The following is a 16,133-nucleotide window of genomic DNA, read 5'->3' as shown; positions in this document are numbered from 1 at the left end:
AATATCCCAATTTATAAATCTGAAAATTCGAAATTCAGTAAACTAAATTCTGAAAAAGTCGATAAATACCTCGAATCGACTCAATAATTCACCTACAGTCAATAATACAACATATATCAATTGTTGGAATTTGAATTATTCAAAATACCCAAAATTTCGAAACCCTAAATACCTCAAGGCTTCGAAGTAAAGTTCTAGGAAACTTAAGCCGAGAGTTTCCTCACAAATTCCGGCGAAAACGAGCGGCGGTTTCCGACGGGCTCGAAAATTATCATGAGATTTTTGTGCAAAATGGGTATCAATGCGTAGCTTGCGACGAGACCTATCCGAAAATGTATTTCATTTAATTTTTCGGCGACCGGAACGACTAGAATAGAAGGTGAAAGACACGAAAATGATGAAGGGTCGAGAATGATCGGGAAATGCAGAGAATTGAAGGAGAGAGAGAGAGACGTGTACAGTGTCTGATTTTTTTAAAGTTTTCCAACGGGCCGAGCTTTTCATTTTTTTTCCATTTGGGCTGGGCTCTCACATTGTTGGGCTCTCACATTCTCCCCTACTAATAACAGATTTCGTCCTCGAAATTGAACATACACAAAATGATTTATAAATATTTACCACTGATAGTACACAAGGAATTCAGGGTACATGGACTAATCTATTACATTTTCAAACAAATGAGGCCATTCCTAACGCATTCGAGACTCTAACTCCCATGTAGCTTCTTCTCGCCTATGTCTACTCCACTGCACCAGAACCAGTGGAATCGTCTTGTTCCTCAGTTGCTTCTCTTTGCAATCAAGAATTTGCACTGGATGCTCGACATAGCTAAGGGAACTATCAAACTCCACCTCATCAGTCCTCAAGACATGAAAAGGATCGGGCTCGTACTTCCGCAGCATAGATACAAGAAACACATCGTGTATCGCAGACAAACTCTGTGGTAAGTCCAAACGATAAGCCAAAGTGCCAATCCTCTCAACAATCGTATACGGACCAATATAACGCGGAACTAGCTTCCCTTTACGCCCAAATCTCATAGTACCACAAAATGGTGATACTTTCAAGAAAACCTGATCGCCAACCTGAAATTCTAAAGGCCTACGCCTTTTATTAGCATAGATGGCTTGTCGATCTTGTGCTGCTTTCATTCTTTTCCTGATTACTTCAACTTTGTCTTTCATTTCTTGTATAAATTCTGGCATAGATAGATGTCGTTCCCCTACATCTTCCCAGCATATCGGGGATCTACACTTTATACCATACAAGGCCTCAAATGGTGCCATCCCGATGGTTGCTTGAAAACTATTATTGTAAGAGAATTCAACTAGAGACAATGATTCCTGCCAACCACCCCTGAAATCCATCACGACTGCTCGTAACATGTCCTCGAGTGTCTGAATGGTCCTCTCAGACTGACCATCTATCTGTGGGTGATATGCAGTACTCATCGCCAACTTTGAACAGGGTTGCTGATTGCAAACTACCCCAAAACATGGAAGAAAACCTAGGATCACGATCTGATACTATGGTTACTGGCACACCATGCAATCTTACTACATGATCAATATACATTTTTGCCATTTTCTTATAAGTACAAGTATGATCATAAAGAATAAAATGAGCTGATTTGGATAATCTATCCACAATCACCCAAATCGCATCACAACCACGATTTGAACGAGGCAGGTGTGTCACAAAATCCATAGCAATATGCTCCCAATTCCACTGTGGCACTTCCAGACTATGCAACATACCAACAGGTCTCATTCTCTCATCTTTAACTTGTTGGCACGTTAAACATCTAGCTACAAATTCAGAAATCTCTTTCTTCATGCCTTCCCACCAATAATGAGATTTCAAGATATGATACATCTTCCTGATTCCTGGATGAACACTGTGTCGACTACAATGAGCTTCTCGAAGTATAGATTCTTTCAAATCTTTCAAATTCGGAACCACAAGTCTACCATTATAGCGCAAATATCCATCTGAAGCAATACTGAACTTATCTGATTGACATGTCATAGTCAATTCTTTCAATTTATTAATGTTCAGATCAGTTCTTTGTGCTGATTTGATATTAAAAACAATCTGTGGTGCAACCTGAATAGATGCAACTATAAAAGAGTTACCATTGGGTCGATAAGTCCATCCTGAAGTCCCCAAATGCTCATAGACTTTTGAAATAGTCAACGACGCCAACATTTTAGTATAAACTTTTCTACTCAAGGCGTCTGCAACTTGATTCATATTCCCTGGTTGGTACTGAATATCACAATCAAAGTCTTTAAGAAATTCTAACCATCGACGTTGTCTCATATTCAAATCAGATTGTGTGAATAGATACTTCAGACTCTTATGATCAGAATAAATCACAAATTGCTCACCATACAGATAATGACGCCATATTTTTAATGCAAATACAATGGCAGCCAACTCCAAATCATGAACTAGATATCGAGCCTCATGTGGCTTCAACTGACGAGAAGCATACGCAATCACTCGCCCATGTTGCATCAAAACACAACCCAGTCCATTTAGAGAGGCATCTGTACAAATAATAAATCCACCTGAGCCTGAAGGAAAAGCTAACACCGGAGCTGTGGTCAATTTTTCTTTCAAAGTTCGGAAACTAGACTCACATTCCTCAGTCCACACAAAACGTCGATCTTTTTGAGTTAATTGCGTCATAGTCTTGGCTATTTGAGAAAATCCCTCAATGAAACGCCTATAATAACCAGCTAATCCCAAAAAGCTACGAATTTCGGAAACATTTGTTGGTTTAGGCCAATTGATAACAGTTTCAACTTTACTAGGATCAACAGATACTCCTTGTGCTGATATAACATGGCCTAAAAATAAAACTCTGTCCATCCAGAACTCACACTTCGAAAATTTGGCATACAACCGCGCTTCTCTGAATGTCTGAAGGACTAGTGTCAAATATTCTTTGTGCTCTGTTTTTGACTTAGAATAAATCATGATATCATCAATAAAGACAATAACGAATCTATCGATGAATTCTCGAAATACACGGTTCATTAAATCCATAAACACTGCGGGTGCATTAGTCAAACCGAAAGGCACAACTAAGAATTCATAATGCCCATATCGTGTCTGAAACGCTGTCTTAGGAACATCTTCCTCTCGGACTCTAAGTTGATGATATCCCGAACGAAGATCAATCTTAGAATACACAGAAGTACCCTGCAACTGATCAAACAAGTCATCAATACGCGGCATAGGATATTTATTCTTCACATTATCCCGATTCAACTGCTGATAATTGATGCACATTCTCATCGTTCCGTCTTTCTTCTTTACAAACAATACTGGATCTCCCCAAGGCGACATACTTGGTCTGATATAGCATTTTTCCAGTAAATCCTGTAGCTGTTCCTTGAGTTCTTTCAACTCTGTTGGAGCTAAACGATATGGTGCTCTAAAAATAGGATTCGTCCCTGGTACTAATTCAATGCTAAGATCTATTTCCCTTTGAGGTGGAAAACCTGGAATCTCATCAGGAAATACATCTGGAAAATCCTTGAAAACGGAAATGTCTGAAACTTTCAATCGTTCTTCCCGTGTTGCATCAAGAGCATAGATAAAAAATCCTTCATTGCCGATTGACAACAACCTGAACATTTCCATTGCAGATACTAATGGAATTCGAGACTGTGAATCATAACCATAAAAATTCAATTTGCTGCCATAATACGGTCTAAATCTGACAACTCCATGGAAACAATCCATAGTGGCTCGATAATTCGTCAACACATCCATACCCAAAATACAGTCAAAATCAGTCATGGCTAATTTGATTAGATTTGTTATCAAAATATTACCCTCAAATCTAATCACACGGTTCAAAACTATCTCACGGGACATCAAATATACACCGGCAGGAGTAGCAACTGACACAGTATCCAACATAGGAATAGTTGCAATCTCATGCTCATCAACAAATGCAGCAGATAAAAATGAATGAGATTCTCCTGTGTCTATCAATAGCATGCAGGATAGTCAAAAACATAACAAATACCTGCAATCACTCCTCCTGGTACATCTTGAGCCTGGTCTTGAGTCAAAGCATGGACTTGGGCTTGCTGTGCCCTGAAAATGGCTGCTGAATATGATCTCTGGGAGGTGGGTAACTAGACTGCTGAAATGATTGGGTAGGAGCATATGGTCTAAAGACTGGTCCACGGGGAACTTGACAAAATTGTTGTGGCTGGAACTGCTGTCTCCCTGCATTAAGACATACTCTGGCGTAATGTCCAATCTGACCACAAATATGACAAGTCCCGTTAACTCCTACACATTTGGAACTAAAATGTCGACCACCACATCGGTCACAATGCACAGTGCTAGACGACCCAACAGAACCTCCCCCTCGTGCACTGCCTGAACTGAAGGAGCTGGATTGAGACTTCTTCTTGAATTGATTTCCTTTTGCCTTGTACCTCTGCTGTTTGGGTTGTTGGTATGACTGTACAGGCTGATATGGAGGTAAATCCACTGGCATTGACATACTACTCCCAGATCCCTGAGAAACAGATGAAGGACCTGGCTGTGGGTCTCCTCTGAGCAAACTTGCTTCAATTTTCTTCGCCTTACTGCTTGAATATACGTATTAGGCGATCCAGTCATTACCAAAGTATGAACAGTCCGCTGAAACCCGTGCAAAAAACGTGGTAGTTTAGCCTGATCATTCCTAGCAACATGTGGAACATAAGGCAAAAGAGCAGAAAACTGTGAAACATATTCCACCACTGATTTATTGCCCTGCACCAACTGATTGAACTCTTCTTCTTTAGCAGCATAATATGATAATGGTGCATATTCTTGGGTAAAGTGAGCACGAAAAGCATCCCAAGTAATAATTTCACTAGAGTCCTTCATTGCTTCCTCTGTGGCTTCCCACCAGAGTTGTGCTCGGTCTTTAAGTTGGTAGATGGCAAGCTTCAATCTAATATCTTGGGAATACTCCAAAAAATTAAATAGATGATTTATACTTTTCAGCCAGCCTGCTGCTTTTTCTCCGCTCTCGTTGCCAAAGAATTTTGGAGGACGTAATTCTTGGAACTGAGCAATTATTAACTGCATTCCTCCAACTTTCTGTGTCAGCTGTTCCACTTCTTGCTCAATCGCTACCTGTCTAGCTCCATGTCTTTCAGGTCGAGGAGGTTCTTGGTTCACTTCTTCTTCAACATTTTGAGCGACTTGTCCTCGAGGTCGACCACGTCTACCTCTAATGATATCTGCAAGTCCTCGAACATTTTGCACCTCAGATTCTTGCGCTATTTCTTTTCCTTTTATACCTCTTCCTCCAGGTGCCATTCTACAAGACACGATGATTAAATCCACAGGCAGATAACAGATAAAAGAAAGTTATAGGCAATTTCTAAACTACATACCATGCCTAATCAGCTAGTTGTTCTAACGCAGGTAAATTCAAGCAAATCACACCAAATAATTCAAATAAGAGCAAATAGTCAAACACATGCACAATCATGTTATTTGTGTCTAGACTCAAGTAACCTAGACTCTAATTCGAGCATATCCCAGTTACGATCTTATACCAACTGTGGGGGCCCGTGCTCCTGATTAATATTTAATGACCAAACAACCAGGATTTATTATTGTAAACAGCGAAAGCGATTAAAATTTTCCATTTTGTGCCTACAGAAATTTCGGCATGACCTATTCGTAAATAGGACATCCCAAAAAATCAAAACATCACAAATAATATTTATATACTCGAAATAAAGTCATAACATCAATTCACAACCTATAGACACACTGGCCAGGACTAAACACATGTAGAGCCGGCAAGGCTCGATCACACAACTATCAATTCAAATCATCGTAAAAATAACAGTACAGCTACACGGGGCATCTCCCCGGTAAATGTATGACTACATAATATAGTATATATATATGGGAACTCTCAACCATGACTCGACGACTGGACACCACTACCTGACGCTCCACCAGACGCATCAAATAATCCTGGATAACATGCTATGGCATCGAAAACAACCACAAAATAAAAAAAAACGAGGGGTCGGGCCCCAGTACGACGAACCATTAATATTACGACAAATATAACTGACATGAAATAAAATCAAGTAAAATGCGATGCAATACAATGTAATGCAATGCGTGAAAGGTAACAACCGATAACGGATACCAAACGGAGTCCAAATGAATCGCATCAACAACAGTAACAATGGCCACCCGTGCCAGGAACGTAGCAACGCAACATCAAGTCGCCACTCATCCATGCACGTAGCATCGAGGGTACGGGAGCTACCCGCTCAGCCCTCATGCAAGTCATCAGAAGTGCTAATCCTACCCACCCGCTCCATCGATGACGCAACAACTCGATAGATCAATATCAATAGCAATCAAAGGAGTCAAGGCTCGAAATGCTATGCCACAATAGTTAATATGCATCGTCGATGAATATCTCAATATTTAATATATTTTTTTCATTTGATTTAAAATAATGAAAATAAAGATAAATTATCAACTCAGCATATGAACTCAGTATCAATGCGTGAATGAAATCATATAATTCACGAAAACACATAAGGCACGCCACACTACATTAAAAAATACTCAACGTCATCTCACGTCATAATAGACGTCGTGATGAAAACAGTTCGTACGTACCTCAACTGACTTTAATCTACCACAAAATATCTTAAATATTTCTCGAAAACTCCAATCCTGTGGCAAAATTATTTATTGCACATCAATTCCTATCTTAGTTAAATAATCAAGGAATTCATCGGAAGAAATTCCAAAATTCACACTAAATTTCCAGAACTTATAATTTCAAATCACAACATCTTAACGGTGTCCGACTAGCGCATGTACATCTCAAAAGTCAAAATATCCCAATTTATAAATCTGAAAATTCGAAATTCAGTAAACTAAATTCTGAAAAAGTCGATAAATACCTCGAATCAACTCAATAATTCACGTACAGTCAATAATACAACATATATCAATTGTTGGAATTCGAATTATTCAAAATACCCAAAATTTCGAAACCCTAAATACCTCAAGGCTTCGAAGTAAAGCTCTAGGAAACTTAAACCGAGATTTTCCTCACAAATTCTGGCGAAAACGAGCGGCGGTTTCCGACGGGCTCAAAAAGTATCATGAGATTTCTGTGCAAAATGGGTATCAATGCGTAGCTTACGACGAGAGCTATCCGAAAATGTATTTCATTTAATTTTTCGACGAACGGAGCGACTAGAATCGAAGTTCAAAGACAAGAAAATGGTGAAGGGTCGAGAATGATCGGGAAATGCAGAGAATTGAAGGAGAGAGAGAGACGTGTACAGTGTCTGATTTTTTTTAAAGTTTTCCAACGGTCCAAGATTTTCATTTTGTTTCCATTTGGGCTGGGCTCTCACATTGCTGGGCTCTCACACTTATTGCTTTCATCAGAGCATGGTCTCTGATGAAGTGATTCCTGACATCGATATGCTTGGTCCTGGAGTGAAGAACTGGATTGTACATAATTGCAATCGTGCTTGTATTATCACAAGATATTGGTGATTCTTTTGCAATGACTCCATAGTCTTTCAGTTGTTGCTGAATCCAAATCGGTTGTGCACAGCAGCTTCCAGCAGCAAGATATTCTGCTTTAGTTGTGGAATTTTCTATGGATGTTTGCTTATTGCTGAACCATAAAATCATTCTGTCTCCTAGAAACTGACATGATCCACTGGTGCTTTTACGATCTAGCTTACATCCTGCATAATTCGCATTTGAATATCCAACTAATTTGAAAGAAGAATCCTTAGCATACCATAAGACCACATTTTCTGTGCCTTTAAGATATTTTAAAATACGTTTGGCAGCTGAAAAATGCGATTTCTTAGGATCTGCCTGAAATCTAGCATACATACAAACAACAAATAAAATATTAGAACGGATAGCAGTTAGGTACAATAATGAACATATTAAACCTCTGTAAAGTGTCGTCTCAATTGATATTTCCCATTGATCATTGTCTAGTTTGATTGATGAACTCATGAGAATACTTGCAGCTGAACATGTTTTCATGCCAAATTTCTTAAGCAATTCATTTGTATATTTGGTCTGACTGATAAAAGTACCAATTTCCAGTTGCTTCACTTGCAGACCGAGGAAAAATTTTATTTCACCTATCATACTCATCTCGAATTTTTCCTGCATTAACTTAGCAAATTTCGCACATAATTTGGGGTTAGTTGACCCAAAAATAATATCATCAATATATATTTACACAAGTAAAATGTGATCATTCTTTGAAAATTTAAATAGAGTATTATCAACAGATCCAACAGTAAAATCATGATTAGTTAGGAATTTTGAAAGAGTTTCATACCAAGCTCTTGGAGCTTGTTTAAGACCATATAAGGCTTTGTTCAAATGATAAACATGATCAAGAAGATAGTGATTAACAAAAGCTGGTGGTTGTTCAACATATACTTCTTCCTGCAACTGACCGTTCAGAAATGCACTCTTCACGTCCATCTGGTAGACTTTAAAATTCTTTAATGAGGCATAAGCAAGGAATATTCTGATTGCTTCCAGTCTTGCAACTGGTGCATAAGTTTCATCGTAATCTATTCCTTCTTCTTGCCTATATTCTTGTGCTGCTAGCCTCGTTTTTTTGCGCACAACTGAACCATATTCGTTCAGTTTGTTTCTGTATACCCAATTTCTATATTTAATGGTTTTAGAAACTGGTCTTGGAACTAAGTTCCAGACATTGTTATGGGTAAACTGATTTAGCTCTTCTTGTATTGCATTTATCCAGTTAGGATCAGCAAGAGCTTCGTCAATTTTCTTAAATTCCAGTTGGAAAACGAAAGCTGAATGAATAAATAAATTAAACATTTGATTCTGAGTTCTTACCGGATCAGATTGATTACCTTTTACCAATTCTGGTGGATGTGATTTCTTCCATTTGTACTCAACATTTGTTGCATCCATCTCAGCAACTGATTCGGTTGGCAACTGAATAATTTCTTCACTTTCAGTTGCGGCTGTATCAGTTGGTAATTGATTATTATCATTTTTCTCCACCAACTGATTATCAGTAACAATTTCTTGTTCAACTGATTGATCCAGCACTTCTGGTTCTGGTGTTTGAAGGATATTTCGATTAACGCGATTCTCTTCTTCATTATCATCCTCCAAACTAATATTTGTAAAGAGATCAACTAGTTCAACTGGATCAGTTGGCTTATCAGTTAGCACAGATTCATCAAATACAACATGAATAAAATCTTCCACATTCAAAGTGCAGTTGTTAAAAACTCTGTAAGCTTTACTAACTGATGAATATCCAAGAAATATCCCCTCTGCAGATTTAGCATCAAAGGCTTTTAAACGATTTTTGCCATTATCAAAAATAAAACATCTGCAGCCGAATATTTTGAAATAAAAAACCGCACTTTTGCGTCCATGCTAGATCTCATACGGTGTTTTCAAATGATTCTTATTAATCATTGATCTGTTCTGAGTGTAACATGCAGTGTTTACTGCTTCTGCCCAAAACCTCTGAGAAATGCCAAAATCAGCAAGCAATGTTCTAACAGCTTCCTTAAGGGTCCAATTTCTTCTCTCAGCTACACCATTTTGCTGAGGAGTTCTTGCTGCTGAGAGCTCATGCTTGATCCCAGTATTTTTTAAAAAATGTGAAAAATTTTGATTGATGAATTCAGTCCCTCAATCAGAACTTATTCGATCAATTCCAACTCATTTTTCCGTTAATAGTCTTTTGAAAAGTTTAATCAGTTGTGCAGCAGTTTGGTCTTTGGATTTAAGAAAAATAATCCAAGTAAATCTTCAAAAATCATCCACGACTACTAAGGTGTATTTCATTCCCTATAAGCTCATAACTGGTATAGGACTAAAAAGATCTATATGTAGCAGTTCTAAGCATCGGGAAGATGATTTACACCTTTTGTTTTTAAATAAAGATCTTACTTGCTTACCAAACTGACCTACTGAACAAATTTTATTTTTTTAAAAATCTATTTTGGGCAAACCAGTTACAAGATTATGGTTACTCAGCTAAACAATAGATTTAAAGTTTAGGTGGTTCAACCTCTTATGCCACAACCAGTTTTTAGAAGATTTGGAAGCTATAAAACAAATTGGCGCATAAGGTTGATCAGTCCAACTGACTTTGTAGGTGTTCCTACAACGATTACCAGTTAGGATGGCCTCATCAGTTGAATCTCTAACTGAGCAAGTGTGTCTGTCGAACTGAACTGAGGATTTATTGTCGCATAACTGACTGATGCTAATCAAGTTATACTTCAAATTCTCAACTAGTAAAACATCTTTTATAGTAAAATTACCATGGATAAGTTTACTCTTACCCATAGTTTTACCTTTGGAGTTGTTTCCAAACTGATGTTTGGACCAGTGTATTTGATCAGTTGAGATAGAAAATTTGCATCCCCTGTCATATGACGCGAGCGTCCACTGTCCATATACCAGGTTGATTCTTTGTTTGTACATGTCACCTGAAATCACACACAATATATAATCTTGGTACCCACAACTATTTGGGTCCTCAACTGATTAGTCCTTTAGGAACTTAGACTTGGACGAGTCTAACTGACTTTCCAGTTGCTGTGTTCCAGATAGTTTTTCTCGGCTTGTGTGTGCTTGATGTGTAGTGTGCAAATGAAGCAATATGAGTTTTAGTCTTTTTCAACTGGTTGTTCAGCCGATATCTTTTCTGAACCAGCTTACTGTTATAGTAATTGGAGTAGCCATTTGAATAGTTCAGGTATTTATTACTGAATCTTTTTGGTGACTGACTTTGTGGGTCAGTTGAAATTTTTGGGCTATAACCAATACCATACCTTCTAGCCTTGTTCTTATTTTCAATAGGCTGTACAACTGGTTTACATGGCTCATGTTATTCTTGTACCACAACTGATTTTACAAAGTGAATATATTTCCTTTTGCCCATGTTCAGTTTTGGCTAAGTATCACTGGTGAAAGTTTTATCTTGGTTGCTAAACATGAAACCAGTTTTATCAGTAACTGATTTTTTCTTATCTTGTATTTCAGCTAGTGCAACAGATGATTTATTCCATGCCTTAATAAGCTCAGTTTGCTTTGAATTCTCAAGCATTAACTGCTGAATCATATATTGGTTCTTGCTTCTTTCAGCATTCAGCTCAGCAATCTCTCGTTTAAGACTCAATAGATCAACTGATTCATCAGTTTCAGTTTCATAGTCTTTGGAATCAGTTTGCTTTGCTCTGGCCTTCTCAAAAGATAGGGCAAGCTTGTGATACTCGTTGACCATGTCATGAAGTGTAGAAATAAGTTCATCTTGTGTGAAGTCAGTTGAACTAAAGTCAAATACCTGTTGACTAGTTGACTCTAGTTCTGTGTCGCCATCAGACACTTGACCTCTTCATCATCATCAGTAGAGCAGCTCAAGCTCTCAAGTTCTGAATAATCATTGTCAGATTCTGCCCATTTGGACTTGCTTTCCTCTGCTAGAAGCACCTCATGTTTCTTTTTGTATGATTTCTTATCATCCTTAGCTCTTCTCTTGTGCTTGTAAGACTTCTTTCCCTTTTCAGTTGAGCCTCGACCGTTCTTCTTTGGTTTAAGACAGTCAGCAATAAAGTGACCAGCTTTGCCACAGTTGTAGCAAGCATTAGGTTCTTCCTTGGAGTTATATCTCTGATATTGTCTTCGAAAGTTTCCTCGACTTCTTCTCATAAATCTTCCAAACGTTTTGACAAATAATGACATAGCGTCATTACTTATATCATATGTTTCATTTACACAATAGCGTGGCTCTGCCGATTTTTCTAAATGAAATATTATGATTTAATACTAACATTTAACAATCTAACATTCACTTTATTGCAACTAACATTTATCTTATTGCAACTAACTTTTACTTTCTCGCAACTAACTTATTAAATCATATATTTCATTTATGCAATAGCGTGGCTCTGTCGGTTGTTTTAAATGGAATATAATGATTTAATTTAATATTTATTTTATGCAATTTTATATTTATACAGTTATATATATAATCATAGGCACCATATATAAAATATCGGTTAATTCGGTATTTTTTATAGTGAGAACTATATTATATTATGGATGTGTTTAAATATTTAATTTTTTTCTTGGAACCATTAATTATGGTGGTTTCCTTTGTTCTACTTTTAGTTAAACAATATTACATAAACCAAGAATAAATCTCTGACCCTTGACAAAATTTATAATTTGTAAACTTCATTATTGCATTTGGTAATTTATAAATTAATAAATTTAAACTTAAAATAACCTCTCTATGGATTGATCTCGTACTTACGAAATATATTACTTGTAGACAACCTACACTTGGGTGAATTATAATTTAAGTAGTAGCAAATTTTTGGAAATAATTCATTTTTATACCTACAATAAAAAGAAGTTAGCTAAAGGAAAAGAAATATAGAAAGAATATACAAAATATAAACAATCTTACTTCACCAAGAATTCATCATCTTCACCTTGAGATATTAGATTTAGCTTGCCATGAGCTTACTTTTGATCCACACTAAAATCCTCACTCATAGTTGGGAAAGAAAATATATTAAACTTAGAACTTTTATACACAAAAACTATATTTTACAATGGGATATGATATTCCTCAAGCTATCACAAGGCCTCTATTTATAGGTCAAATGAGAGAAAAGGTAAAAAAATTCATTATTGCCATGTAGTTGTAATAGTAGTTTTTGTCTCCTTCAACTTCAATTTCTTGGCCCTTCTTGGAATGCTATGTTCCATGACCTTAATCTCCGAATTTGACTTTGCTTAAAACAACAACATGTGGGGAATTGCCTGTAGATGAATTTGACCTTTTGGTTCACCTCATTTGGTTAAATATTGAAATAGTTATGATTTTTTTACTATATGCTGGTCATAGTAAAAGTAAATATGTCATCCTTTTGATATTTGCACAATTTGATCATCTTAATGAATTTTTTAGGCATTCATGTCTTCTGCAAAGTTGTAGATAATTCTTCAAGAATTCCAAACATGTTTGAATCACCTCAATTTGAATTTTGTAGCTTGAGTTATCATTATTTTACCAACGTGTAGAAAATCTGAAAATAAAACATATTTAGTAAGACAATTAAATATAAACAAACAATACTAAAATAACATAATTTTATAATTTTAATGAAACTTAAATTTTAAAATTAGGTTTTAACATATAATAAATTATAAATTTTAAGTTTCATCACAAGGCTCAAAACCAAAGCCCATTATCATGCAATTAAATCTATAAATAACTAAACCAAGTGTTTATTCACCCCATAAACACTTCCAAGCATCCGAAATCACACCTTATACACACAAACAATTTTCGAAATATTGGAAGGAAGAAAATCAAGGGTTCTTCGTCGTCCGATCGTCCAACATCGCACCCTCGCCAACGATCGACTATCCAAGCGTTATAAACGCAAATGTACGTTTTCTAAATCCTTTTAAACATCATAAAAATCATATTATGCATGATTTAATTGTTGATTCACGAAAAAAATTGGTGTTTGAATATTTTTACAATAGAACGTTTATTTTCAAAAAATACGATGTTTTTACGCTCATACGAAAAGCGTTATGAATCCAACGGACACACTGCCAATATAAGATGAACTATGATTAAATTGAATAAAATTAAAAGAAAACAAGGCTGGAAATTCTTAGGTGGCAGAAGGGTTCTTGCATGGAATTTCTTGTTGGGGTTTTGGCCTTATACTTGGGTAAGTGGTCGGCTAGCTTGCATGGGGTGTTGGGACTCGGCCAGGGCTGGTAGGGGCTTGGCTAGGGTCGTGTTGAGGGGCTAGGAAGAGTCCTAGGGAGGCTGGGCACTGCTGCACGTAGGTAGGAAGGGAACGCGCGAGACCCGCGTAAGGAAGAAAAAGGCGCGCGGCTAGTTCAAGTATCTAGGCTGGTGCACGGGTACAAGCATGGTTCAGGAAGGTCTAGAGGGTGCCTGAGGATGGTCCAGGGAGGGTTAGGAAGGGCTGGGCTCAGAGGTGTGGCTGGGCTCAATGATGGCTCGGGGAAGCGCGAGAGAGCACCTGCGCGCAGCCTTGCATCTTCGGGCAGCAAGCTTGCAGCGCTTCGTGCTTGGGTTCAAGGGTCTAGGCTGGGCTTGGTTGGGTCTGGGTGTGGTTCAAGGATGGTTAGGGTCAGGTGGGCTCAGTGGGGCTCGGCTAGAAGAGTCCTAGTGTCACTAGGAGTCTATGAGCACGGGTAGCCAACCATGCGCAGCTATGGGTCAGGTTCTAGGAGTGTTTGAGCGAGCTAGGGTCTGGTTCTATGCATCGGGCTTGGTCAGTAGGATTCCTAGATGGGTTGGCTCGGGTATGGCTCGAGGTGGCTTGACCATGGCTCGAGTAAATAAGAAAATGGCTCGAGTTGTTCACATAAGGGTCAATTTCGAGAATTAATGAACTAAAATTGGAATCATGGGTCCACGGGTGTGATTCATTGCTCATAAGGTTAGATTAGGTATTAAAAAGTTTATGTTTAAAGTTTGAGATCAAAATAATGAGTTTTGAATTTATCCGAAATTTAATCGCATCTCGAATAGTTAATTAAAGAATTAATTTGAAAAGCCTCGAATTAAGTCGAATAAAATTATGAAAAATTATATTTAAACTTAAATAATTATTTGGAATAAACCCATGTAATTAAAAGCAAGAAAAATATAAAATCGAGAATTTTTACGTCTAGGGGCAAAACAGTAATGTTACACTCAAAAAATACGTAAAAGCTTGGCAGCGTCCCGAAAGATCATAATGCATGTTAAATGATAATTTATAGTTTAAAATGTTTATTTTAATGAAATTATGATATTTTATGATTTATGGTAAAACTGTGCAATTTATACCGTTTAAAAATGTTATTTTTGAAAAGTTATGATATTTTATGCTTTTAAATTAAAATAAAAAATATTTTAAGGGATGTGAATTGACTATGACAAATGATGTATTATGATTTTGTGGGGATGTCATGAGGGAAAAGACCCTAGAGGGAGCTCATTTACGGGAGGAGGCCCTAGAGGGAGCCCGTCTATGGGAGAAGGCCTCCGAGGGAGCTCCGACGATCGTATTTCTACGGTGGAACCTAGTGCCCACCCCCATGGACCATGTTGAGCTGAAGACTGATCAGTCGACCAAAAGATAAATGCTAGTCACTTTCAAGGATCAAACTTCACCTAAAATGATAAAGGATTGAAAGCTTTACGATTAAAATGATTTATGATATATGATTTATGATTAAAAACTGTTTAAATGATTTATTTATGCTTAAATGATTTTTAAATGGTTTATTTATGTTCAAAAGATTATTTTAAATAAAAGTATGATTTTTAGATGAATGTAATTATGTATTTATTATTTGCTACCCATGTTTAGAACGTGCTGAGTTATTAGACTCACTAGGTTTGTATGATGCATGATTTGATGATTTTATGGGAGGCGCTGACGATTGAGTGGATCGAGTGCAGTAGTACACTTCCGAGGGACCTTTATGTTTCCGCACTAGATTGTTAGATATAAGATTTAAAAGATTTATGTTAATGATTTTATTGGAGATATTTTTATGCTTAAATGTTATGTTAGTTGATCTTTTTAAAGGTCGACGTAGGAATTTTGGTTAATCGATAATTTAGGGATATTTTGATATATTTGAGGTTTAAATGTTAAATTATTATGATTTATGAAAATTTGAAGTTATTTTAATTAGTATTTTCGAGTTGATGATTTACAAAAGAAAAAAAGTTCGAGGTCGTTTCACTGTATCAATCTTAAATGAGTCAAATTCAAGCCTGATACTGTTTGGCTTGATTCGGATAAATATACTCATGTAAGCTGCAAAGATAAAACCCTTGAACAGACAACAGGTACCTTGAGTTTTGCATATCAACGTAAGATCATGAAACTCAGCAGGTGTACTGTATATTTCAAACAGGTTTCTAGTCGAATCAATCGCCTAAATAAGGATAAATTTCGCTTGATATATTAGAATCTATGATGTAAACATCATGTTTTATTGGTAAGATCATGACT

General features: G+C 36.9%; 1 protein-coding gene across 1 annotated transcript; it reads right to left on the bottom strand.

The window, feature by feature from the left end:
* Positions 1 to 4,317: 4,317 nt before the first annotated feature.
* Positions 4,318 to 7,444, bottom strand: LOC142531744 (uncharacterized). The gene is made up of 2 exons (XM_075637996.1): positions 7,075 to 7,444; positions 4,318 to 6,027 (listed from the first exon to the last, which is right to left on the bottom strand). The coding sequence occupies exon 2, from the start codon at positions 5,341 to 5,343 to the stop codon at positions 4,318 to 4,320; it is 1,026 nt and encodes a 341-aa protein (XP_075494111.1). The 5' UTR covers positions 5,344 to 6,027; positions 7,075 to 7,444.
* Between the last annotated feature and the right edge of the window lie 8,689 nt (positions 7,445 to 16,133).

The sequence above is a fragment of the Primulina tabacum genome, chromosome 17, assembly GCF_025594145.1.
Source record: "Primulina tabacum isolate GXHZ01 chromosome 17, ASM2559414v2, whole genome shotgun sequence".
In the NCBI taxonomy this organism is placed as follows: Eukaryota; Viridiplantae; Streptophyta; class Magnoliopsida; order Lamiales; family Gesneriaceae; genus Primulina; species Primulina tabacum.
This window is presented reverse-complemented; position numbering and strand designations above follow the sequence as displayed.